The 24,558-nt window shown below is 37.1% G+C and overlaps 2 protein-coding genes across 3 annotated transcripts in view; one reads left to right on the forward strand and one right to left on the reverse strand.

Annotated features, from left to right (window-relative positions):
- The first annotated feature begins 1,152 nt into the window (after positions 1–1,152).
- On the forward strand, positions 1,153–23,603 carry LOC132097855 (protein ENL-like). Of its 2 annotated transcripts, none has more exons than XM_059503817.1 (12): positions 1,153–1,320; positions 4,505–4,685; positions 9,732–9,814; positions 10,428–10,571; positions 10,679–10,804; positions 17,669–18,292; positions 18,707–18,797; positions 19,221–19,332; positions 20,226–20,331; positions 20,784–20,861; positions 21,903–21,974; positions 22,059–23,603. In XM_059503817.1, exons 1-12 carry the CDS (start codon positions 1,309–1,311, stop codon positions 22,185–22,187), a joined length of 1,758 nt encoding a protein of 585 aa, XP_059359800.1. In that variant the 5' UTR covers positions 1,153–1,308; the 3' UTR covers positions 22,188–23,603. The 2 variants fall into 2 exon arrangements, with proteins under 2 accessions (XP_059359800.1, XP_059359801.1); XM_059503818.1 differs by having other exon boundaries at positions 20,784–20,852.
- The window catches only part of LOC132097854 (long-chain-fatty-acid--CoA ligase ACSBG2-like), a 33,521-nt gene continuing 29,639 nt past the window's right edge, over positions 20,677–24,558 (reverse strand). The window contains exon 14 of the mRNA XM_059503816.1: positions 20,677–20,831. Within this exon, the coding sequence (XP_059359799.1) occupies positions 20,814–20,831 (18 nt within the window). The 3' untranslated portion in view covers positions 20,677–20,813. The remainder of the gene's footprint in view (positions 20,832–24,558) is intronic.

The raw sequence follows: 24,558 nt of genomic DNA on the forward strand, positions 1-24,558 counted from the left end.
TGGTGTACTTTTTAATGACATCACTCTTGAAAATGCTTATGTGACATGAAACTAATGATTTTTGGATTATTTTTATATAAATGATGATTGCTGGGACATGCATTTGATGTGATTTATTTATTTATCTATTTAACCACCATGAGATACACACCAAAATAACAGTCAAAAACTAGCAAGAACCTAAACCTATGATGCTGCTGCTTGTTGTGTGCTTTATATACAAAACAAAGAAAATGGGTTCATCTCGAGGTTATTGATACTTTCTGTTCTTTCTGACACAACACCATCACATGTATAGTCTAGGTGTAGTGCATGCAGTTGAGCTGCTTTATCTCTTAACATTTGTGATTTGAAGTGTGACATGTGGTTAGACTCTCTTGGTATATTAGTTTTTGCAAATGATGTTAATTTAGTAGGCTATGACTACCAAAAACTCTTTCTTGACAATAATTTGATTGCTTTTTTTTTCTCAAGAAAGTTTAAAACTTTTTTCGTGAATTATGTCCTCCAAACTAAAATTGATATATCATGACATTTTATTTTTGAGCATTTAATAGTTGTTACCATTTAAATTAACTTATTAAATTCCATCGTGACAACATACCACTCTATTGAGTCAACGTGTTAAATCAACTGTATTTTGCTTTAGCAATAACTGGAAATTTTCATAGTCTAGCTTGTTGCCAAGACTTTATTAGTGCCTATTCAGCAAAAATACGCTATATACTACAGTAAAAATTGTGACAACTAGCCCCAGTCTCCCATCTATTAAATTAGTGCCTTTAAATGTCAAGTAAAATCACTAAGCATTAATTATTTAGAGAAATCCACCTATAATTAAACACAGACAACAGAGGCATGCCCTTAACCAACCAATCACAACACAGCTTTGTGTAGCTTGCTTTGTTTTTGAAGACGAAATTTAAAATTATTCATTGAAAAATAACAGAATGCTAAGCAGTGTTACTACACTGCAAAAACAAAACCGTCCTATCTTTACGGCTAATCTCTAATTATTATCCAACACCACCTTCTTTTACTGGCTATGAACACCACCAGTACATGCAGCCCGTGGGAAGTCCCGCCCAGCGCGCATCGCGATTGGCTGGCCGGCGTAAAGCGCATCATAGACGGCATCCGATTGGCCACAAGCGCTTTCTGTTTTGGGTGCATGCCAGAGGTCCGGAGAGGGGAGGGGAACCGTCTAGTTTCCGGTTTTGGGCTGGAATTGACACACAATGAGGAGTCGGGAGCAGCCGCTCAAAAGCCTTCTGTAAATAAACAGGACCTTCATCAGGCCGGTGAACTATGGAGAATCAGGTAGAGTAAGAAACGCTTTTGCTGTTACATGGAGTGAAGTCAACTTTTGTAAGCGCGCGCTTAAGAAATCCACCATTGCAACTGAATGTGGACACTAGGGGCTCGTGAAAGCAGCGGATCGGACCCATATAACCCCCTCCCTCCTCCCTCCTCTCAGCTATCTGACTCGAGCTGGCCACGCATATTAAAGCTACATCGGTATTTGGGGACATCAGCTCAGCCTGAAGGGCTGGATGCGTGCGCCAGCTTTTGCAGTTGCAGCAGCAGAAACACAAAGGAGAGTGTTTTTGTCCTGTGATTCTCTGGCCCGGGAGTCACTACAGTCTGCAGCTTTTATTAGAGGAAATGAGGAACATGCATTTTCATGCACGAGTGTTCCTGACTGAAGGCTGAGGGCATTGCACAGGTCTGCTCTGAGGGTGGGGGTTCCTGATGGGCTCCTGAAGCGGGAATCTGTCTTCTTCCCAGGCTAATTAATTGCCCTTTTTATGCAATATGATTTATGAGCAGCATCAGTGATCATAAGCTGTAGATGAATATCATTGCATTAACATGCAGGCTATTTTTACACCTTGTGGCTTGTGGTCTGCAGTAGGTTAATTGCATTTGCTGCTACTAAACCTTTATTCTAAACTATTTTGTATTATTCTCATTAATTATTTATATTATATTATAAACTATACTAATATGGAGTCTTCATAAAAAATTGTGTTTACCGGTTTTAAAGCAACAGCAATAATTGTAGTGGTATTTTGACAAAATATGGCTTCCATTGTCAATATATATTTAATATGTTTAACATTTACGAAGCGAACTAGCATAACGTTAATACTGTCTTGATAAAGCTGTCTCTATGTAGAGAAAAATATATTACGTTTTTTGCTTATTACTGCTTATTGTATTCCTATTTAATATTAATGAGCTGTTTATCCAGCTAATACTTCCATTATCGGCTCAGTTGTATTGTTTTTGACTTTTTAACTGGCTTGATCCAGCTTTAGGCTACTAATTTAGCTAGATACGCATACATGAAAACAAACCTCAAACCAAAATAGCTTAATTTAATTACAAATCTGATAATTGAGTGTGATTTTAAAAAGGCAAGTTGTAAACTTCAGTTTTGTCCCTCCACTTCTTTCTCAAGTAAGAGAAGATCATCTTGAGATATACAGTTGATATGCATGTTCCATTCATTCATGTTTTCCAATCTTTGACAACAGCATTGCAGCAACTCTTCAGAGACTTGTTATTTTGTCATTTGCCTATTGGCTTCCACGTGACCTGATTGTATTTTCACCGTGCTTGACTGATAATCTGTATCATAGCAGTGACCTGCGAGAAATCCAGTCTGCCACTTTTGTGTTTTCTAACAAAACGTGATGTGGGTGAGTGTGTCTTGTGAGACCAGGAGCCAGCAGTCCCTCTGTTTAGTCTACTCCTTTTCAAAAAGATCCTTTTGATCTTTTCGCCCCCTTCACCGGGATTAACGTGGTCATGTGTTGAACCTCTTAATTGTGTATCTGTCCTGTCTGTCCCACATCGTCTTCATATTCGGGAGGTCATGTTCCTCTCAGACGGGGCGGAACAGTCTTTAATGTCGGTAGCATTTATAATCATTACCTCAAGGCAAGCTGCTGTTGCTGTGACAAATTACAAATGGCAAGTTCTGGAAAAAGAGTGGACTGAAGCTGCGTCGTTCTTGCCGTTGAGGGTAGCCAGGCTTTTGTCTCGCTGTCTGTCGATATATGTGACTCGGCTGGGGCTTGTGGGTGAGTGAATGAGAGTGGACTCACAGGGGTTATTCTGATGCCTGGCAGCGTCGGGGTCTGGCTGGCAGGTTTTGGCATTGGTGAAGTGGGAGTGTCGGCCAACGCAGAGAGTTAAAGTGCATTATGGTGACAGGCCAGACGGCGGCCAATTAGATTTTCCTTCCACTCGTCCTTATGTTTACAATCTTTCGTTGAAGTCAAAAAAAGCACATCTCAGTCTTGTTCTTTATTCTGGTTCTTCAGTGTCCACTAGTCCATAGGACTCGATTCAACAGCAGCTGAGCATCTCTGGGCACCTAAACCCAGTCTGGCCCATCTCCACCCTATGTGGACAGTGTTAATTTTTCCTGGCTGCTTTTCAAGGAATTCCCTTGATGGCTTTTTCTGGCCATTTGGCAGAACCAGCCGATGATACGGATGATTAGCTTGAGCATGTGTATGAAAGGTATTCTTACTCATATTTTGGTGCCTAGAGGCCTTTTTTAGTAACTCTAGCTGCTATATCAATAACAGTTTTCATCTGTATGAATTCCATTCAATTAAAAATAGCCTAGAGCTTGATGATTTATCAAAGTGTTATAATCCTCAAGGACTTATTACATCTCATATACAAGGACATTCTAAAGTCTCATTCCTAAAAAGCACAATTACATAAAACAAATTTCTTAATATGAAAATATGTAATATGTATTTTAAAGTAAAAAAATGCAATATACATAAAAATAATAAAAATATTTATATAAATGAATAAATATATTATTATTTTATACATTACATGCTTTATTAATTATTTTATTAAAATATTTTGTATAATTTTTTTTAAATGCTTACTATAATGGAATATATAAATTTGGGCTAGGTAAGATTAAAAAAAAGTCTCTTGTGCTCACCAAGGCTGTGTTTATTTGATAGAAAATACAGTAAAAACATTAACATTGTGAAATGATTTTAAAATTTAAAACATTTTTCTATTTTATTACATGCAAATTGTTGTAAATTAATGCAATTTGTTGCTAGCTGAATTTTCAGAAGCTGTTACTCCAGTAACATTCAGTGTCATGTGATTTCTTTTTTTAAATAGATATTTTTAAATATGTTCATTTTGTGCAAAAAAAACAATGTGTCAATGTAGTCAATTGAGATTGTGACATATGTCAGGATTCTGTTATGAATAAAAAGCATTTTTAAATCGAAATCTTTTGTAACATTTTGTAACAAAATAAGTCATTTTATTAAAAAAAAAAATATATATATATATATATTTGCAATACGTTTTTATTATTAAAAATCATATTTTACTTTATAGCAAATGACAGGTTTGTAGTAGGCTGTGATTATGAATTACATTGACGGAAACTTCAACTGAACTCGGTCTTACTGAAGCATTTAATTAATATGTGTTTCTCTGTTTGCAGTGTACGGTTCAGGTAAAGCTTGAGCTGGGTCACAGGGCCCAGCTGAGGAAGAAGGTGACGTCAGAGGGCTTCACCCACGACTGGATGGTGTTTGTGCGAGGCCCTGAGAACAGTGACATTCAGCACTTTGTGGATAAAGTCGTCTTCCGGCTGCACGAGAGCTTTCCTAAACCCAAGAGAGGTAAACTTGACAACTTCACAAATGAGATATTGCACCACTCACAGTTCTGTCTTCAAAAACCAGCATGTGTGAGAGCCACATGACATGTTGCATATCATAAGGAGTAGTATGCTTCTTTCTTCTAATATTTATAGGTCGGCTCAGTATTAAAGTTTTGGCTTTGTACCACACCAGCTTCTAGTACTTTGGTATCGATGCTAAATCAATACTGAAGGCTACAAATAGGGCTGGGCGATATACAAAAAAAAATGATATCTCGATATTGTCAAATTTTTTACGATATTCGATATATATCTCGATATGTTTGCATTTAAATAATAAAAAATAAAACATGATTTTCTTTTGCCCATTAAAAAAAAAAATCATTTAGATTAAACAGCTAATTTAAGCAGTTAAAAAATCTAGACCAAGAGATCACTTACTGCTTTTTATTAATGAATACATGTAGGCCTATATGTAACTGAAGCAGTGCAAATTAAGTAACAGTTACAGAAAGTGCATTCTGTCAACTTTTTAGTGCATGCAATCCACAATTTAAACTATGCAACTGGGATAAGTATTTTATTTTAATTTTTTAACAAGTTTTTAAGCTAAGAACACAAGTCTGTCAACTGTCTGTGGTTTTAAGAGAAGCTCTGTGGCATGAAACTATGTTCCTACTGACACTAAAAACCCTCTTAGATGGGGAGCTAGTTGCTGAAGCACATAGCTATTTCTTATATATAAATATATATAAATGAATACCAAAGACTTTTGCATTCTCTCTGTCTATATTATGGAAACTGGTAAACATATCAGTGAAATTCCCCAATAGTAATTCCAAATGGCCATAGCCTATGTTTCTCTATTCAAACATCAGCGGTCGAGTAAGTGCATTTATTTTGCAATCACAAATGCAAACAATACAGTTGAGATCTCACGACAGAACACAGACCGGCTGAACGACGCTTTCATTAGATCGCTCAATTCCAGCTTGTTAGTGTTTTCAGATTATCGTCGGCGGCTCTTCCGCAATGAGGAGTGAGCACGTGCGCATGGTTGCCAGATTGCTTAAAATAAGCAAACACCGGGCAGAAAAAGTATCCTTGTAACAGTGGAGCTCTGATTGGGAGATTTAAACTCTTGTTATCTGGCAACCGCTATCATTACAGCTCTCGTAGTAGAGGGGCGTAGAGCAGTCAGCAGTTACAGGTCCCTTTTTTGGACATTCGGCGCGTTCTTTTGGGAAAGTATGCTTGAATTTGAAATATTCGATATTCCCGATATATTCAAATTGTACATCGTCGTCAAAATTATTCCGATATTATCGCTAATATTCGATATATCGCCCAGCCCTAGCTACAAATAAACAGCCTCAGATGACTGGAGAAATAAAACTACTGTCAGGAGATTAAACATCAACCCATTTCACATGCCACATGTCTTGGATTAACAGCGCTGGTCTAAGATCAAAGTTAGCATTTCATATTCACATTACTTTATGATGATTTAGATGGAGGGATGTTTTGAATATGTATCATTTATTTCATTTGTTTTGTTGTTCTTAATATACAATCAGTTCTTTCATACTGTGTTTCAGTGAAGTGGTTCAAAACACTCATTCCAAGATTTGTTTGCAAAATTAATTTACAGTTTGTGAATATTAATTGGGTCATGCAGATGTTGCTTGGTAACCTTCCTGGAGTGTCCAGTCAAGTAATTTTAATAAATATTCATGATTTTGTCTTCACCATAGTCGGATTCTCGAACTGGCAGCTGATCAGTGCACACTTAACAGCATGTGCCTTTCAGCCAATCAGTTAGGCCTACTGAGCAAACATGATGTAACATAATTAATATTTATGAGCAGAGCCTTAATTTTCATGTTTGTAAATGAAATCTTCAATAAAAATGTGAAACCACATTGAATAATATGTAATGATCTATATTTGGATATATTACCGTACTGTTCAGGTGTCAGTAAAAAAACATTTTTAATTCCTTTTATTCAGCAAGGAAACATTAAATTGATCAAAAGTGGCAGTAAAGACATTTGGATTGTTACAAAAGATTTATTTTTCAAACAAACGCTGTTCTATTGAACTTACTATTTATCATAGAATCCTGAAAAAATCTATCACTGTTTCACAAAAAATATTAAGCGGCACAACTGTTTTATACTTGGCCAAAAATAGGAAATGATTCTTAAGCACCAAATCAGCATATAAGAATGATTTCATGCAGTGTGAATTTCAAAATGTATTCTAAACAAAATGGTTGCAAAATGGTGATTTAAATGTCTTTTATTTTTCTTAAATGCATTGACACTAACATGTAAGACGTTTCAATGCATTTTCATTAAATACCCTGTGCTCAGTGTAGATTAGTCAGTGTGGATTTGAAAATGCAATGCCAACCTTTTAATCATTATTTCATGGCAGGGCTCTACAACAAGATGCACAGAAGGTCAATATTCCTCATTAACCAAAGGCTTTTTTTTTTTTTTTTTTTTTTTAAACCTGCCTCAGCATCTTATTGTTTAACACTCATATTGATGCACATAAGCAAACTAAGTGCATAAGTGCAATTCTTCACTTTTACCTATTTGCTACCATACTTTATTCTTCTCTTATGGGGCAGGTAGGAGTAGCAGCATTTTCTGTATGTTCACGTTACGGGCATCAACCGGAGTGTAAATAGACTGAGGGTTCTTAACAGTACGTTTCCACTGACACGTAGCGAGCACAGCGGAACGAGCGTTTTCAGTTCATTCCTATGTGGTAGAGCTTAAACGCTCGTGTGGTGTATTATGAGCACAGATTTGATGCTGTAGTGGAAACGCACCGGAAAAGTCATGCTTGGCGCTTAGGTGCAACGGGATGTGTGTTTTATTATGGGTTAGAAGAGAGGAAGGCGACAACATGTCTACATCGGATGCAAGCGGCGTGACAAACGACAGTATTTAACCTATTATAATCAGCGATGCTGTCTACACTGCAGCGCGATGCGACATGACAACTGTCACGTCCGGTGTAGCCACAGTGTAAGTGTAGAATTGCACTGTCTGCTTATGTGCATGATCAATTGGAGTGTAAAACAGTAGTGAGATGTTGAGGCGAGAAAAGCGTTTGGTTAATGGAGAACATTATATTAACACGTTTACATGCACACCAGTAAGCTGATAACTCACAAATATCAGCTTATTAAAATAACCAGTTTTCCCAGTTTACATGCACATCAGTAACCTGACAACACAAGTAAGCTGCATTTATGACTTGGTTATTTCCTTGTAGTGACATCAAAATAGAATAATTTGCATATCTGACTATGAGTATTCCATACATTTGTCAGTTGTCATGTTAAAGGAACATTCCGCTATTTTTGAAAATAGGCTCATTTTCCAACTCCCTTAGAATTAAACAGTTGAGTTTTACCCTTTTCGAATCCATTCAGCCGATCTAAGGGTCTGGCGGTAGCACTTTTAGCTTAGCTTAGCAAAGATCATTGAATCTGATTAGACCGTTTTCATTGGAAAATGAGCCTATTGTCAAAAAAGTGGAGTGTTCCTTTAAATTAAGCTTGCAACATGTCGGTAAAAATTACAGCTCCTATATTATCCTCTCATGCAGTTATAAACTTATTAAAAACATAATCAGTGTAAGAACATGCATGTAAACACGATTTATTGACCTATTGTGCTGCTTGTTGCCAAACCCAGCTCGGAATGCATTTTCAAATCCACATTGACTAGGCAACACTGAGCAGGGGGGTATTTAATGAAAAATGCAATTGAAATGTCTTATGTGTAAGTGTCAATGCATTTAAGAAAAAATAAAAGACATTTAAATCACCATTTTTGCAACCATTTTGCTGCAAATTTGGTTCAAGAATGCATTTTGAAATTCACACTGCATTTTGCTACAATTATCAAGCGGTACCACAATGAAAATGCAAATATGTTTTTAATTGACAATGACAAATGTAAAGTACATACAATTGAATTTTCATTTTCATTTTGTTCTAAATGTTCCACATATGGTATGGGTAAATGTAAATTTAAAGTCCAACTGAAATCAAAATTGACAATATTTACTGTGTTTGCCTAAATTGATCGTTTTGTGGTGAACTATTCATCCATGCAAGTCAATCCACACACACAAAATTTTTGGCTTCGTAATCTTTAATCAAAATCTGAAAACTCCCCACTGCATTGGAGCACCTTCCCTGATGACGTAGGTTTGACAGTTTGGGTGTCTGCTTCGCATCCGTAACCACGACCCTCCAACTGACAGTAGACAGGCCGCCTGTGTGTTTGCGAGCATTGACAGCGCGTGAAAGGAGAGATGGCGAGGAGGTGCATTTTTGGTTGTGGCATTAACAAAACACTTTTCCCATTCCCTAAAATTCCCTCGTTACGGTCCAGATGGCTCGAATTTTTACATTTCGAGGAAGGAGGGAAAACAGAGAGGTCACGCATGTGCTCGAAGCACTTCATGCGCGAATGCTTAAAAAATTGGACAGAACACGAAATGGGGTTTGTGAGATATCTGTCATTAACTACTTTTCTAGATCCAATCAGGTGCTAGTTGGAAAATCAATTTTTCCTCATTTAGTATTCTGTTTCTTTCGGAAATACGTCACAACACTGGAGGAAAGTCGTTTGCAACTTCCGGTTCACGCGAACTTTAAATACAGCTATACATTGCCATCTTACATATTGCATTGTCGTTTTGCATATTACATTTCAAAATGAATTTTGCTACCCATATGCTTCCATATAAATTGAGCTTTTTCATCAAAGGAATAAATGAAATTTTTAAATATACTAAGATAGGAAAAGTTATTTTTGTGTTGTTAAAATATTTCACAATATTACTGCTTTATTGTATTTTTGATTAAATAAATGCATCCTGGGTAAGAATAACAAACTACTTTTAAAAACATTAAAAATCTTATCGATGGTATATACTGGTACAAATAAGTCTCTTAAATTCAAGAGACATTACATATCATTGTTATATGCAGATTGTTTTAGTGAAATAATCAATCTTTTTCTTTTATTTGCAGTGTGTAAGGAGCCACTATACAAGGTTGAGGAATCGGGATATGCTGGTTTTCTGATGCCCATAGAGGTCTACTTCAAAAACAAGGTGAGCTGTCTCTTCCTGCAGTTGCTGTTCTCTCTTGTTCTCTAGTTATTTCTATTTTTTCATATTGACATGCATCCCCTCTCTCTCTGTGACTCATCTGAGTATTAGCTGCTCTTCCTCTGTCTTGTCATTTGTGAACTTGCCCCCCATTGGCATTAAACAGGCAACATAGAGTATGCAGAGGAGAATGATTTGCCTTATGATCAGAGCAGTATAATGCGAAACAATTACACTCTCGTTTTCAAGCCCACCCGCTGACTCACAGGCTTGTGATATGTATCTGTATCTTGTCTGAAAAACATCCCGAACCTTCAGCGAGGCTTGTTTTCCTATGTTGTTTTCAGTAACTCCCAGATTTCAGCATGCTGAGAGACAGAGATAAAAAGATGTGGAGAGGTGGGGAATGTGCATCTGGGGGTTTGATTTGTAACTCTGATCTTTGCTGATGTTTTGCCCTTGAATTTTGAATGAACCTCCGTCTTTGCTGCCCTTGAAAGAAGTCCTAGAATCGCTGCAGTTGGCGCTCTGTTGACTCACTTTAATGCTTGTCTTCAGTTGTTCTGTAGTGTGAGAGGATTTAATGGAATCACTCAATAATGCAAATTTATTACAGGAGGAGCCAAAGAAGGTGTGCTTCAATTACGACCTCTTCCTTAACCTGGAGGGAAACCCACCTGTCAATCACCTGCGCTGTGAGAAACTAACCTTCAATAACCCCACTCGTGACTTCCGTCGCAAGCTAGTCAAGGCTGGAGGGGTGAGTGCTGCATTGTGGGAAATGAAGTTGTTTGTTGCCCAGTTCAGGAAACTTTTACATTTTTTGGTGAATGTGCTCTTATATTTCATTCATTCTGTACATATCAGATCATGGTTGTCCCAGAGGGGGCAGAGGTGGTCCCCAGACCCAGCCCGGATTACCCCATGCTTCCAACCATCCCACTCTCTGCCTTTTCTGACCCTAAGAAGATCAAGACTTCACAAGGATCAAAGGTTTGAAAAATCTTTTTAAAATATACCATATGCGCAATGTTTTGTTGTCATTCTTTTTTCTACAAGGGGGTGCAAAATTCTGAGATCACATGGAAAATCTGTATTTTTTTTTTTTTTTATAAAACCTGGGAAAAAGCAATGTTTTAGGATTTGTTTTTCAAATCAGAGAAAGAAAAAAAAAACAGGAAAATTTTGATTTAAAATGAAGAATACATTATTTATTGTCAGTGAGATTTTTTCTTTCTTTTTTGTGCAAAGAAAAATTATCTTTTTATTTCGCAAGGATGCATTAATTTGATCAAAATTGAGAGCATAGACATTTATAATTCAAATTCAAAATGCTGTTCCTTTGAACTTTATCAATGAATCCTAAAAGTGCATACATTTCAACAACATATTAAGCAAATAGTTTTTAACATTGGTAATGATGTATAATGTTTATTGAGCACCAAATCAGCATATTAAAATGATTTCTGAAGGATCATATGACACAAAATTCAGCTGTGCCATCACAGGAATAAATTACATTTTAAAATATACTAAAATAATAATCATTAATTTGAACAATATTCAACAATATTACTGTTTTTTTATTATTAAATAAATGTAGCCTTGGTAAGCATAATAAGAGATTTCTTCAAAAACATGAAAAATTCCTCAATCCTCTAACCCCAAACTTTCGAACAGTATTTCTTTTACTCAAATGATGTTATTCTGAAAGTATAATTTGTCATAAACAATTGATTTCTTATAATAATCTGTGGAGAGTTATTAGGGGATCACAGCTTCCTCTGTTCTCTCTTTTGTTCACTTCTAAGCATCAGATTATATTGTTTCAGTAAGAATTAAGAGTTCATTATGTAGGACCGGTGTCATATCTATATTAAATGACCTTTGCTTCATCATATCTGATCACTGGTGCTTTGTCTGGGTCACTCTGCGCAATCTTTCATTATTGCAGTAAAGAGGGTCAGTTGCTCGCTGCTGATTTACTGTGATCATCCAGAGCCGGACGTCTTCCAGCATCCCCATTATCCTTAACGGTCCTGATCTCAGCACAGCCTCATTAATACAGCAGCACATGACCTTTGTGTGTAGGTCACACATGGGTTGTATGAGCGTAGTTAAGATAGGCTCTAATTGTTTGAGGTGTCAAACTCTATGCTTTATCCTAACAGGGGATGTGTTGTGTGGTTGTATTTGACAATGTGCACCGGAATGATTATTATATGTATATTAGGGTTATTCAAAATGACATATTTTCCAAAACAAGTAGTCCAAAAATAAATAAAACCATGTGTATCTTGACCAAAAACATGGTTATTCCTTGGTACTTTGTATAACTTTTTTGTGAGTTTACACTACAGTTCAAAAATTTGAGGTTGGTAGGTTTTTGAAAGAAGTCTCCAAAGCTTACCTAAAGGGTACATTTATTTAATCAAAAATACAGTAAAACAGTAATATTGTTAAATAATAACATAATTTAAAATAAATGTTTTCTATTTGAATATATGCTATATTAAATAAAATAAAATGTATTTTTATCAGCCATCACTTCATTGTTCATATGTCATTCTAATATGCTGATTTGGGACTCAAAAACATTCCTGATTATTATCAAGGTTATAAAATTGTACTGCTTAATATTTTTCAGGATTTGAATGAAAGTTCAAAAGAACAACCTTTATTTGAAATTAAAATATTTTGTAACAATTGTAAATATAATTTTTTCTGTCACATTTTATCACTTTAATGCATCCTTGCTGAATAAATGTATTAATTTCTTTAAAATTCTTAAAATGTAAAATTCTTAATGAATTAATTAGTGTTGTCAAATGATTAATCATGATTAATTGCATCCAAAATAAGTTTTTGTTCACATAATGTATGTGTGTGCTGTGTATATTTATTATGTATATATACATACAAACACATGTAGAAAAATGTTGTTTATTTAATATTTATATATAATATAAATTATTTGAATATAAATGTTAATACATGTAAATATTTTCAAAATATTAACTGTATGTGTGTGCTTTTATACAACGCGAATTCCGGAAAAGTTGGGACGTTTTTTAAATTTTATTAAAATGAAAACTAAAAGACTTTCAAATCACATGAGCCAATATTTTATTCACAATAGAACATAGATAACATAGCAAATGTTTAAACTGAAAAAGTTTACAATTTTATGCACAAAATGAGCTCATTTCAATTTAGATTTCTGCTACAGGTCTCAAAATAGTTGGGACGGGGCATGTTTACCATGCTGTAGCATCTCCTTTTCTTTTCAAAACAGTTTGAAGACGTCTGGGCATTGAGGCTATGAGTTGCTGGAGTTTTGCTGTTGGAATTTGGTCCCATTCTTGCCTTATATAGATTTCCAGCTGCTGAAGAGTTCGTGGTCGTCTTTGACGTATTTTTCGTTTAATGATGCACCAAATGTTCTCTATAGGTGAAAGATCTGGACTGCAGGCAGGCCAGGTTAGCACCCGGACTCTTCTACGACGAAGCCATGCTGTTGTTATAGCTGCAGTATGTGGTTTTGCATTGTCCTGCTGAAATAAACAAGGCCTTCCCTGAAATAGACGTTGTTTGGAGGGAAGCATATGTTGCTCTAAAACCTTTATATACCTTTCAGCATTCACAGAGCCTTCCAAAACATGCAAGCTGCCCATACCGTATGCACTTATGCACCCCCATACCATCAGAGATGCTGGCTTTTGAACTGAACGCTGATAACATGCTGGAAGGTCTCCCTCCTCTTTAGCCCGGAGGACACGGCGTCCGTGATTTCCAACAAGAATGTCAAATTTGGACTCGTCTGACCATAAAACACTATTCCACTTTGAAATAGTCCATTTTAAATGAGCCTTGGCCCACAGGACACGACAGCGCTTCTGGACCATGTTCACATATGGCTTCCTTTTTGCATGATAGAGCTTTAGTTGGCATCTGCTGATGGCACGGCGGATTGTGTTTACCGACAGTGGTTTCTAAAAGTATTCCTGGGCCCATTTAGTAATGTCATTGACACAATCATGCCGATGAGTGATGCAGTGTCGTCTGAGAGCCCGAAGACCACGGGCATCCAATAAAGGTCTCCGGCCTAGTCCCTTACGCACAGAGATTTCTCCAGTTTCTCTGAATCTTTTGATGATGTTATGCACTGTAGATGATGAGATTTGCAAAGCCTTTGCAATTTGACGTTGAGGAACATTGTTTTTAAAGTTTTCCACAATTTTTTTACGCAGTCTTTCACAGATTGGAGAGCCTCTGCCCATCTTTACTTCTGAGAGACTCTGCTTCTCTAAGACAAAGCTTTTATAGCTAATCATGTTACAGACCTGATATCAATTAACTTAATTAATCACTAGATGTTCTCCCAGCTGAATCTTTTCAAAACTGCTTGCTTTTTTAGCCATTTGTTGCCCCCGTGCCAACCTTTTTGAGATCTGTAGCAGGCATAAAATTTTAAATGAGCTAATTAAGTGGATAAAAGTGTAAAATTTCTCAGTTTAAATATTTGCTATGTTATCTATGTTCTATTGTGAATAAAATATTGGCTCATGTGATTTGAAAGTCTTTTAGTTTTCATTTTATTAAAATTTAAAAAACGTCCCAACTTTTCCGGAATTCGGGTTGTATATACATAAAAATAAGCACAGTACACACACATATTTCAGTGGGTACGGAAAGTATTCAGACCCCCAGAAATTTTTCACTCTTCACTTTGTTATATTGCAGCCATTTGCCATTTACCGTATTTTCCGGACTGTAAGTCGCACTTTTTTTCATAGTTTGGCTGGTCCTGCGAACTTATAGTCAGGTACGACTTATTTATCAAAATTAACTTGACATGAACCAAGAGAAAACATTACTGTCTACAGCTGCAAGAGGGCGCTCTATGCTGCTCAGTGCTCCTGTAGCCTATACTGAGCAGCATAGAGCGCCCTCTCGCGGCTGTAGATGGTAATGTTTTCTCTTGTTTCTTGGTTCTAAATAAATGCGACTTATAGTCCAGTGCTCATCATGACGTATTTTTGGACTGATGCGACTCATACTCAGGTGCGACTTATAGTCCGAAAAATACGGTAAGTTCATTTTTGTCCTCATTAATGTACACACAGCACCCCATATTGACAGAAAAACACAGAGTTGTTGACATTTTTGCACATTTATTAAAAAAGAAAAACTGAAATATCCGATCAATATAAGTATTCAGACCCTTTGCTGTGACACTCATATATTTAACTCAGGTGCTGTCCATTTCTTCTGATCATCCTTGAGATGGTTCTACACCTTCATTTGAGTCCAGCTGTGTTTGATTATACTGATTGGACTTTATTAGGAAAGCCACACACCTGTCTATATAAGACCTAGGGCTGGATGATTAATCAAAAAGTAATCGAAACCGAAATTCAGAACCTCTAACCAAATTAATTTTCCCATGTCGGTTATTTAGTTTTTTTAATCCTGTTAATACTTCCCCCTTAAAAGCATACTAGCGCGTGTGTAGCCACATGACTCTGCCCCGTCCAGTCAGTGGCATAAAAGCAAAACACAGAGCTGAACGCCGGTTCAACACATAGTGATGGCGCGCAAGCAGTTAGCCTTGTGTCTTTACTAAACTTTGTCAGTTGTATTTGTTTTATGTTTTGGACATTCAAGCGATTAGACGGTCCGATGTGTATTATTATTTCGAGCTCCCATGTTCGCGCAGCTGCATTGTGACACTCATATAAACAGTAGCTGTGAAGATCGCGATAATAGATAATAGTCTATCTCAACCGTCTGGCTGAGGCCAGTCTAAAAAACCCTCAGGACAGTTGACAGAATGCTGCTGCCTGTCGTCATGAAAGTGTATCATTTTCCCGTGTTATCAAGCCTTGCCACTTGCCAATTTAACCATTCAAAAGACTTTAAAGCATTCAAACACAAGACGCGGAAAAGCTGAACTGAGCAGCTGGTTACTCGCGCGCTGAGCTCGGTGCGCATGCAGAGAGAGAGCCACGTCTCACAGACAGTAACACGGAACTGAGCTCTCCTTCAGGAATTGCTAATGCAACCTTTTCACACCACAAACTGAACACAATTAATCATTGCTTGGTAATTGGCCAACAAAGTATTGACTGTTGTCTGAAGTTTTGTTAGATAGAAAGATATGTAATGGATTACAATCAAAGTTATCTGAAATTATCAAGATGAATTTGTTCTGACAGTTTAACTGTGAGTTCTTGTCATATTTTATTACCATTTTCTAAACTATAGCAAATAAACTGATAATGTGAGAAATGTTGACGGTGTCTGAATAAATTTTGGTTTGACTGTATGTTTAATTTTTACAGTGCTATTTTACATTTAATTATTCGGTTTCTGTACCTGGACACTTACAAACTTGAAAAAACTTAAACACTGTGTAAATAGCACAGACAAATAAACAGAACGAACATACAAATTAAACACTTTCAAACAGGGGCCACTGGTACAACCTGAACCGGGGCCCCGCTGACCCCAGCTACGGCCCTGCTTACAGTACAAACCTTGTCAGTGAACTATGAGGGCAAAAAAAAAAAAACCTGAAACAAAATAATCGTTCATTAATCGTAATCGAGGTAAAATGTTCAATTAATCGAGGTTTTGATTTTAGGCCATAATCGTCCAGCCCTAATAAGACCTTACAGCTCACAGTGCATGTCAGAACAAATGAGAATCATGAGGTCAAAGGAACTGCCTGAAGAGCTCAGAGACAGAATTGTGGCAAGGCACAAGAACCCAAAGATCACTGTGGCTGAGTTTCAGAGATGCAGTCCGGACTCCGGAGATGGGAGAAAGTTTTAGAAAGTCAACCATCACTGCAGCCCTCCATCAGTCCACCGGAAGCCTCTCCTCAGTGCAAGACACATGAAAGCCCACATGGAGTTTGCTAAAAAAAACACCTGAAGGACTATCTGGTCTGATGAGACCAGGATAGAACTTTTTGGTCTTAATTCTAAGCGGAATGTGTGGAGAAAACCAGGCACTGCTCATCACCTGTCCAATACAGTCTTAACAGTGAAGCATGGTGGTGGCAGCATTATGCTGTGGGGGTGTTTTTCAGCTGCAGGGACAGGACGACTGGTTGCAATTGAGGGAAAGATGAATGGGGCCAAGTACAGGGATATCCTGGACGAAAAACTTCTCCAGAGTGCTCAGGACCTCAGACTGGGCCGAAGGTTCACCTTCCAACAAGACAATGACACTAAGCACAAATTTGATCAATTTCCAACAATTTGATCCCCAAATCCAGGTGTGAAAAACTTGTTGCATCTTTCCCAAAAAGACTCATGGCTGTATTAGATCAAAAGGGTGCTTCTACTAAATATTGAGCAAAGGGTCTGAATACTTAGGACCATGTGATGTTTCAGTTTTTCTTTTTTAATAAATGTGCAAAAATGCCAACAATTCTGTGTTTTTCTGTCAATATGGGGTGCTGTGTGTACATTAATGAGGGGAATAAATGAACTTAAATGATTTTAGCAAATGGCTGCAATATAACAAAGAGTGAAAAATTTAAGGGGGTCTGAATACTTTCCGTACCCACTATATGTAATCAAAAACTTTTATTTTGGATGTGATTTAATCGCAATTAATCGTTTGACAGCACTACGAGTGAACCCACTTTATTGAATGGAATTTAATTAAAATTTTACTATTAAAAAATGATGCAGCTGAAAATCATTCAGTTGCATCATTTCATAGTAAAAAATAAAACGAAATGAAATTTTCTGCAGTCATTTCTTGGGATAACTGACTATTTCTTGTTTAACTCTGTGAATAGACATTATATTTTTAATTGTTACCACTGTTTCTTTTCTGTAGGAGCCTAGTAAAGAGGGAAACAAAGTGTCCAAATCCCACAAAATGACCAAGGAGCATCGAGAGCGGCCACGAAAAGACTCTGAGAGCAAAGCCACATCCAAAGTGGATGTTGAAAGGGACGGCAGCAGCAAAAGTGGCCGTGACCCTTCCTCATCTTCATCCTCCAAGAAAACAGAGATCAAAGTGAAAGACGAGAACAAAGTCGTGCCCAAAGTTGCTTTCAAGGAGCCCAAACTCACGTCGAAGGAGTCCAAAATGGAAGGCATGTCTCCTAAAGGAGGTGGGGCGGGGTCAGCGGGCGGTGGAGGGGGAGGTGGAGCGGCCGATGGAAAAGCACCCAGCAAACGACCTTCCAATGTGGAGTCACCCAAACCTAGTGTCAAGAAGCCAAAGAAGGGGGGGTCAGAGGGGTCAAAAGGCTCCAGCAGTGGGGGGCTCACTGGCACCTCCCCCCGAACCGCGTCTTCCTCCACGGCCTCCTCGGGATATGCTGATAAGAAGGCCTCTAAAGAGAAGGGCCGCTGGGCCAAGAGCAAGTCAGATGCCCCGGAGATCAAGGAGTCAAAGAAGCCTCCGGAATCCGATGACTCCAACTCAGATGATGAGGCCTCGTCTAAGTCTGAGGTTAGAATTACATGATAATAGTTTTGTTCATAGGATTTGTTTGGGATTTTAAAGCAAGATAACATTATTTCTATATATATATACATATATATATATATACATATATATATAAGTCCTGACTTATTTTAAATAAATAAATATATATATATATATATTTATTTATTTATTTATTTATTTAAAATAAATCAGGGCTTGACACAATGTTAAATTGGTTTTTTTCCCCAAACAATATCTATTTATAATGAATATATTTAATTTGTACATTTATATAATGAATAAATACATACATTCTATTGTTAAAAACCTACAAATTAAATCAAACAAAATGTTAAAAAGGTTGCCAGCTCCTGACCTGTGGCTGACATTGTGCTAACCAGAATCTTTCATTTGTGTCCTGTCCGCTCGTTCCTACAGCCGTCAGCACCTTCCAGCCCATCTAATTCCAGCTCCAGCTCAGAGTCCAGCTCCGACTCAGACTTCGAGCCACAGCAGAAACAAGGCCAAGGTAGGATCTGCTCTTTTACAGCAGGGAGTGTCCTGATAAGAAGCGGTCAGATCCCTAAAAAGATTTCCCTACTACACTTTAACTCAAGGTTAACAGTCTGCTGCTTTGATCGATTGCCGTGGAGAGGGTTAAGGACGTGTCAGAACAAGGAACTTCCTTAAAAATAAAGGAATGAGGGACATTTTTTAAAAAGTTACTAATAAAAATCCTTGTTCCTTTCACATTTATTTTATAACATCCAGTCCAGCACAATACATAGGCTTAACTAATAAAATATGTTTGGGTGAGACAATTTGTTTGTTTAACCAATGGCAGGTGCGAGAAGTTTTAAGGAAACACACTTCACCTTTAAAGAGGGATTTTGAAAGTTCAGTCAAACTACCGTAAGTGTTGTAGAAACTCATTGTGGACTTTGGTCTTTAGGCCCGTTGCGCTCTATGGTGGAGGACCTCCAGTCGGAGGAGTCTGATGATGACGATAGCAGCTCAGACGCAGAAACGCCAGTCAAGAACAACCTGCCCAGTCGAGACTCCAGGTCATTCTCCCTCTTTCCTGTCAATGTTTAAGCAGGTCTTTCAGATGTTTTAAGTCCCTTTAATCCGTGTTAGCAGAGGCGGAGAGAAGGCTTGTTTGCTCAGAGTAAACACTTCACTTCATACGCCTCTCTCTATTCTTCATCTCACTCAAGTGTTGCTGAGCTGCTTTCAGAGACTTATTTTTGTGAGGCTGGAAGTGTGAGATGTAGGGTAGAATAAGATTTTTTTCTTTCACTTTTAAAATGAAATGTATTCAATCAGATTTAATTAAAAGTCTTCAGAAAATTTAAATGAATAGCTCATCCAAAAAAGAAAAATAAAGATAATTTACTCTTTCTCATATTGTTCCAAACCTATTTATTTATTTATTTTCCTTTTTTTTTTTATATATTTTTTTTTTATATTGAAATCGAAGTCTGATGCTGACAAATTGTCAAAAAGTATTGTAAAGCCATGGTTCATGTGACTCATTATAAGTGGTCAATGGGATTTATGCACTGTATTTCTCATCTTCTGAAACCATTATAGATTTTTTTTAAAAATGTAAATTATTTATTGAAAATCTTGACTCGTTCTTCTAGCGTTAAAAAGAGAAATAATATTATCTGATTTGTGAATAAATCATTCATCGCTTTTTTTGCACAGAACTGGTCTGAATGATTCGTTTAGAAATATGCCATTTGCAGCAGTTAACAGCTCACTGGAGGATTCTCAGTGAATGACAACTTAAATTTCAGTCTGTTCCTTACACATGTCTATTTTTACCTTCAGAAGATTTGGAAACTAGCGCACAAGCCGTATGAATGTAAAAACGTTTGACATAGTGTATATGACAGAATTGTAATTTTTTGCTTGGTTTAGAGTTGAACTCTTTGATTTTTGCTCTTCACAGGCTGAGCTTAGACAGTGAGAGTGACTGCAGTGACGGGCCGCAGCGTCCCAGTCGAGACCCACCACCCCAGCCACCGAAACACAGCACCACCACCAACAACAACAAGGTGAACTGATACTCAGGACTGTGGCGGCTTCTTGTTAAGCCTTGACAGTCATCAAATTGGTGCATTTATTCATTCAGTCATGCCGATCGTCCAGTTTGCAGCACACATTGTTTAGCTCCTTTGTAACTTGATTGTTAACTGTGGGATGATGGACGATTGGCATTAGTTTTTGGATTATGCTGCGCCCAGTGCTGAAAAGTGGTGGGGACATGCAGCTTTTGATCCAATGACTGTGGAATGCTGTTTAACTGGGCGCTGCCAGTCAGATCACTGGGATTCAGAGCAGCACTCCGGGCACTGGTCCACTCTTACTGGAAAAACACTGCAATCGATCAATGTCTTGATTACTCATTCTTTAAACCTCTGCTTTAGTTCATCTCTATGATTTTTTTCGTTCTTTTCTCCATCTTGTTCGTTTCTTCTCCATTTCCTTTTGTCCGTCTATCATACAGGTGTCAGGCAGAAAGAGTCCAGAGGCTTGTTTACGACAAGAAAAGGTCCTGAAGAAGGGATACGACAAGGTAGGAAGGGTAAATCAACCTTTTATTTTCCACCTCTCAATCCCGTAAGATATTTCTGGTTGATCATTTTGACCCAACTTCCAAAACCTTTCTTTGCTGTCTGCTGCCCACATATGAGCTCTCTTAACGATTACTAACTGAAATGGAACTTTAGTTTAATATGGTTTCAGTAGAGTTTTCCATTAGCATATTGCTAAGCTAATAAAGTGATGCATTACATTAGATTTACATGTAACCCATGACCTTGGCATTGCTAGTGCCATGCTCTACTGAGCTAAAGGAAAGTCTGATACTCTAATGAGCATTAAAAAAATACATAACAGCAACATTTTCAATTAATATTCAGTTTAATTAGATTTAAACTATATTTTTTCAGCTACAATAATAATTTATATTGTTCTTATTGCTTTCATTTTTATACGTTAAAATTAGAATTCAATTGTAGTAAATTGTTATATAAGTAAATTATATAATAACTGTTATTAATTAAAAATTTTAATTAAATTACAATAAAAAATATATAATAACATTAATTTTGTTTTATTATTAAAAACAGCATTTTTCTTGTATAAATAAAAATACAATTAAATTGTAATATAATAATAATAATAATAATAATAATAATATAAATAATTAAAATATAATAAAGTAAATCGATTAAGTAGTAAGTTGAATAAAATATTATGGAAATAAAAACACATTCAAAATACAACAACAATTTCATGAACAATGGTTCGATAGCTCCATAACAACTACTTTTATTATTAATGGCAACAATGGTTTATTAAATTAAATAATAAAATAAAATGTACACCTCCATCTTTGGATGCAGTTCACAAGTGTTGTACCTAAGGTCCATTCTGTTAGTGCACAGTGCATGACATCATGCTGCTAATAGTAGTTTGTAATACTGCTCTTTCCAACTAATTTAAATAAATATGGGTGATGTTGATAGTTTAAGCTTTAATGTGTTTATATGTGTCTTTAGAGTAAAACCAGACCTTCTGTTCTCTTGTTCCTGACATCTTCCTCTCCTCATTTTTTCCCCAGGCGTACACTGAAGAGCTGGTAGACCTTCATCGCAGGCTGATGGCGTTAAGAGAGCGTAACGTTCTACAGCAGGTGGGCGTTTGTGTGTGAATTGAAATAGCTTGTGTTTGTGTAAAGGCTTTGAACAAAAACCATTGACCCGTTTCCTGTCTCCAGATCGTGAACCTCATCGAGGAGACCGGCCACTTTAATGTCACCAACACAACTTTTGACTTTGACCTTTTCTCGTTGGATGAGTCAACTGTCCGTAAACTACAGAGCTACCTGGAGGCCACCGCCACATGACAGGAAGTCCATCAAGACTGGGGGGAGGGGGGAGGGCTGCCCTTTTTCACTTCTTTTGTCCTGAGAGAGGGCAGCAAAAGGTGAAAATCTGTTCACAGCAAATGAAAACCTTGGGAAATCTTGAAAAGGAGTGAAACGTACAGTATTTTGAGGAGGAAGTGCAGCTATGTATCGACACTACAACACTTCTTCTCCTCTTAACGGGGCCAGAACTGCTAGAGGGTCATATTCGAATCAGCTGGACGGAAAAAAAAAAGTCTCCCTGTAGCCATACGCACTGATGCATCAAGGGTTGCAACCTTTTATATTTTATTTTTGTACTAATGTTTTTCAAGGTATTTTTGATTGTGGTCGGAAAAGGAAGCCCCACACACGCCATGAATGTATCGCTTTCTATTCTCTAGGGCTAGTCTTAGTGCCTTTTTCACAACCATCTCATTTGTGCTCTTAGGAATTACAGCAGTGTTATCTTTCACTCCGACTTTAGTCAATCCTTCTGTATGTGTGGGATCCACACAATCTCGGCGAGATTCCCATTTCTATGCCAATATGTATCAATCCTCATTTATGTGTTCGCCAAACGGGCCTTAGAACTTAAATGTCGTGCATTGCTAGTGCAGCTTGTGAAAGTATTTGGAAATCTGTGTTGATCTCTGTGTTTTCTGTCATCATATCTGGTTTATTCATTAGACTAAACGGGAGAGACAAAAGAAAAGGACGAGACGAGCAGTTTTGCTCTCATGTGGCCCCTAAACAGCAGTCTGTAGATTCACTGTGCTTCTGACTCTGACTCTCAGAGCGACTATATCTCGACTTCACTGACTTCACTCTGTGTTTGTTGTTATGCTAATAGCTTTAAGAGGCTCCGTGCCCCGAGCTGCAGACCACATGCCCTTAACTTCACCCTGCGAGAGTCTGGGAGTGTCGTTTGCACGGGTTTTCAATCTCCAGCTGATTCGCCTGAGTCTTAATGAACAAAACAGTTTATGACTTTGTACTGATTTAGCATATTTGTACGGTTTTCAGCGAGAGAATGCTTGAGTGTCATGTGCGTGAACTTTTGACTCCCAGTTCTTGGTGTGTGAACTTTAACCTTTGACCGGATACTGGTTCAGGTCAGCCTGTGATAAAAGCAAAGGGGGTGGAGTTCGGTGAACTTGAGTGGCAGCTCTGAAAAGAGCACACCCAGTTGTTGTTGCTGTTTTTTTTTTTTATATATATATTATTTGAGGGGGTTATTTTTTATTTATGTACCTCTGCACTTTTGGCTTTGTTGACTCAAGTACTTAATTGTCGAAATTGTATTTTTAATAGTTTTATACAAAATTTACATGCAGTATGATATTAATTTGTCAATTATTGTGTCAAGAAATGCCAGTTTGTAAGGAATTTTAGTTTTTTTTTTCTTCTCTGTTATCAGCACATTATATCATCTTAGACCGTAAACGATACCATCAGAACTTGAAAATGTTACTTCAGGCCAATTTATGAGTTCATGGCAGGGCGTGTTTGTATATCACAAGTTCAATTTCTACAAGTTGACATCTAGCATCTGTTTTGTTGTATCCTCATTATTATACACTACAAGGGGAGGACTGCAGATTTTTGAAATGAACAAGTAGTTGTTAATATATTTGGCACTTGTCACATGGTTAAACAAGCTAACACCAGTTTTGTTTTTGTTTTTTTCGCAGGAAAGTGGAGAACCTCTGTGTTTTGTACTTGGGATGCAGCAAAGTAACACTAATAGAGGGGCAAATATTTCAGACAGTCCTTTTACACTGATACACATGTATAGTAGACAGCGGGCGTCTTATTTACTTGAGTCTGATGAAAAGTTAATCGACGGTTAATACTGCATAAAAGGCTCAGAGAGCTGTCTTTTGTCAGTCAGTTGTTGTTTTATTTGTGTTTGTGAGCGCGGAAGAACTTGCTGTATTTTTCCCGTGTGGTTTGGGGAGGTCTGGGTTTTTACATATGTTCTGATAACGTGGTAGAAAACCTCCCGTGATCTGAACAGATGAGTAACCTTCAGTATGACGTGTTAAACTTGGCATACAATGCCACCATGTGGCCATTTGATGCAAGTTGTCATAAGGACAAAAGATCTTACTTTTTATTTTTATGTTTTTATTGCAAGATCATATTATGAATAAAGCCAATTGAGTACTGTTCACAGCGTCTTTTATTAATAGTTTCATTGTTAGGAGCCATCTCTACTGCTTTATCATCTTTATAAATCTCAATTTAAGCATTGTATTACAGATACATTTATTGCGTTTTATTTTATGGAATATTTACAATTATTTATTTGATAAATTCAGATTAAACAGTACTATTGTGACATATTATTGCAATATATATATATAAG

This window comes from Carassius carassius, chromosome 21 (assembly GCF_963082965.1).
Source record: "Carassius carassius chromosome 21, fCarCar2.1, whole genome shotgun sequence".
Taxonomy (NCBI): domain Eukaryota; kingdom Metazoa; phylum Chordata; class Actinopteri; order Cypriniformes; family Cyprinidae; genus Carassius; species Carassius carassius.

Excerpts from the sequence above, each read along its gene's own strand:
- LOC132097855 (XM_059503817.1), top strand. Across the intron at positions 4,686-9,731 it reads CTTTCCTAAACCCAAGAGAG|TGTGTAAGGAGCCACTATAC; the intron begins GTAAACTTGACA and ends TTTTATTTGCAG. Across the intron at positions 10,805-17,668 it reads AGACTTCACAAGGATCAAAG|GAGCCTAGTAAAGAGGGAAA; the intron begins GTTTGAAAAATC and ends TCTTTTCTGTAG.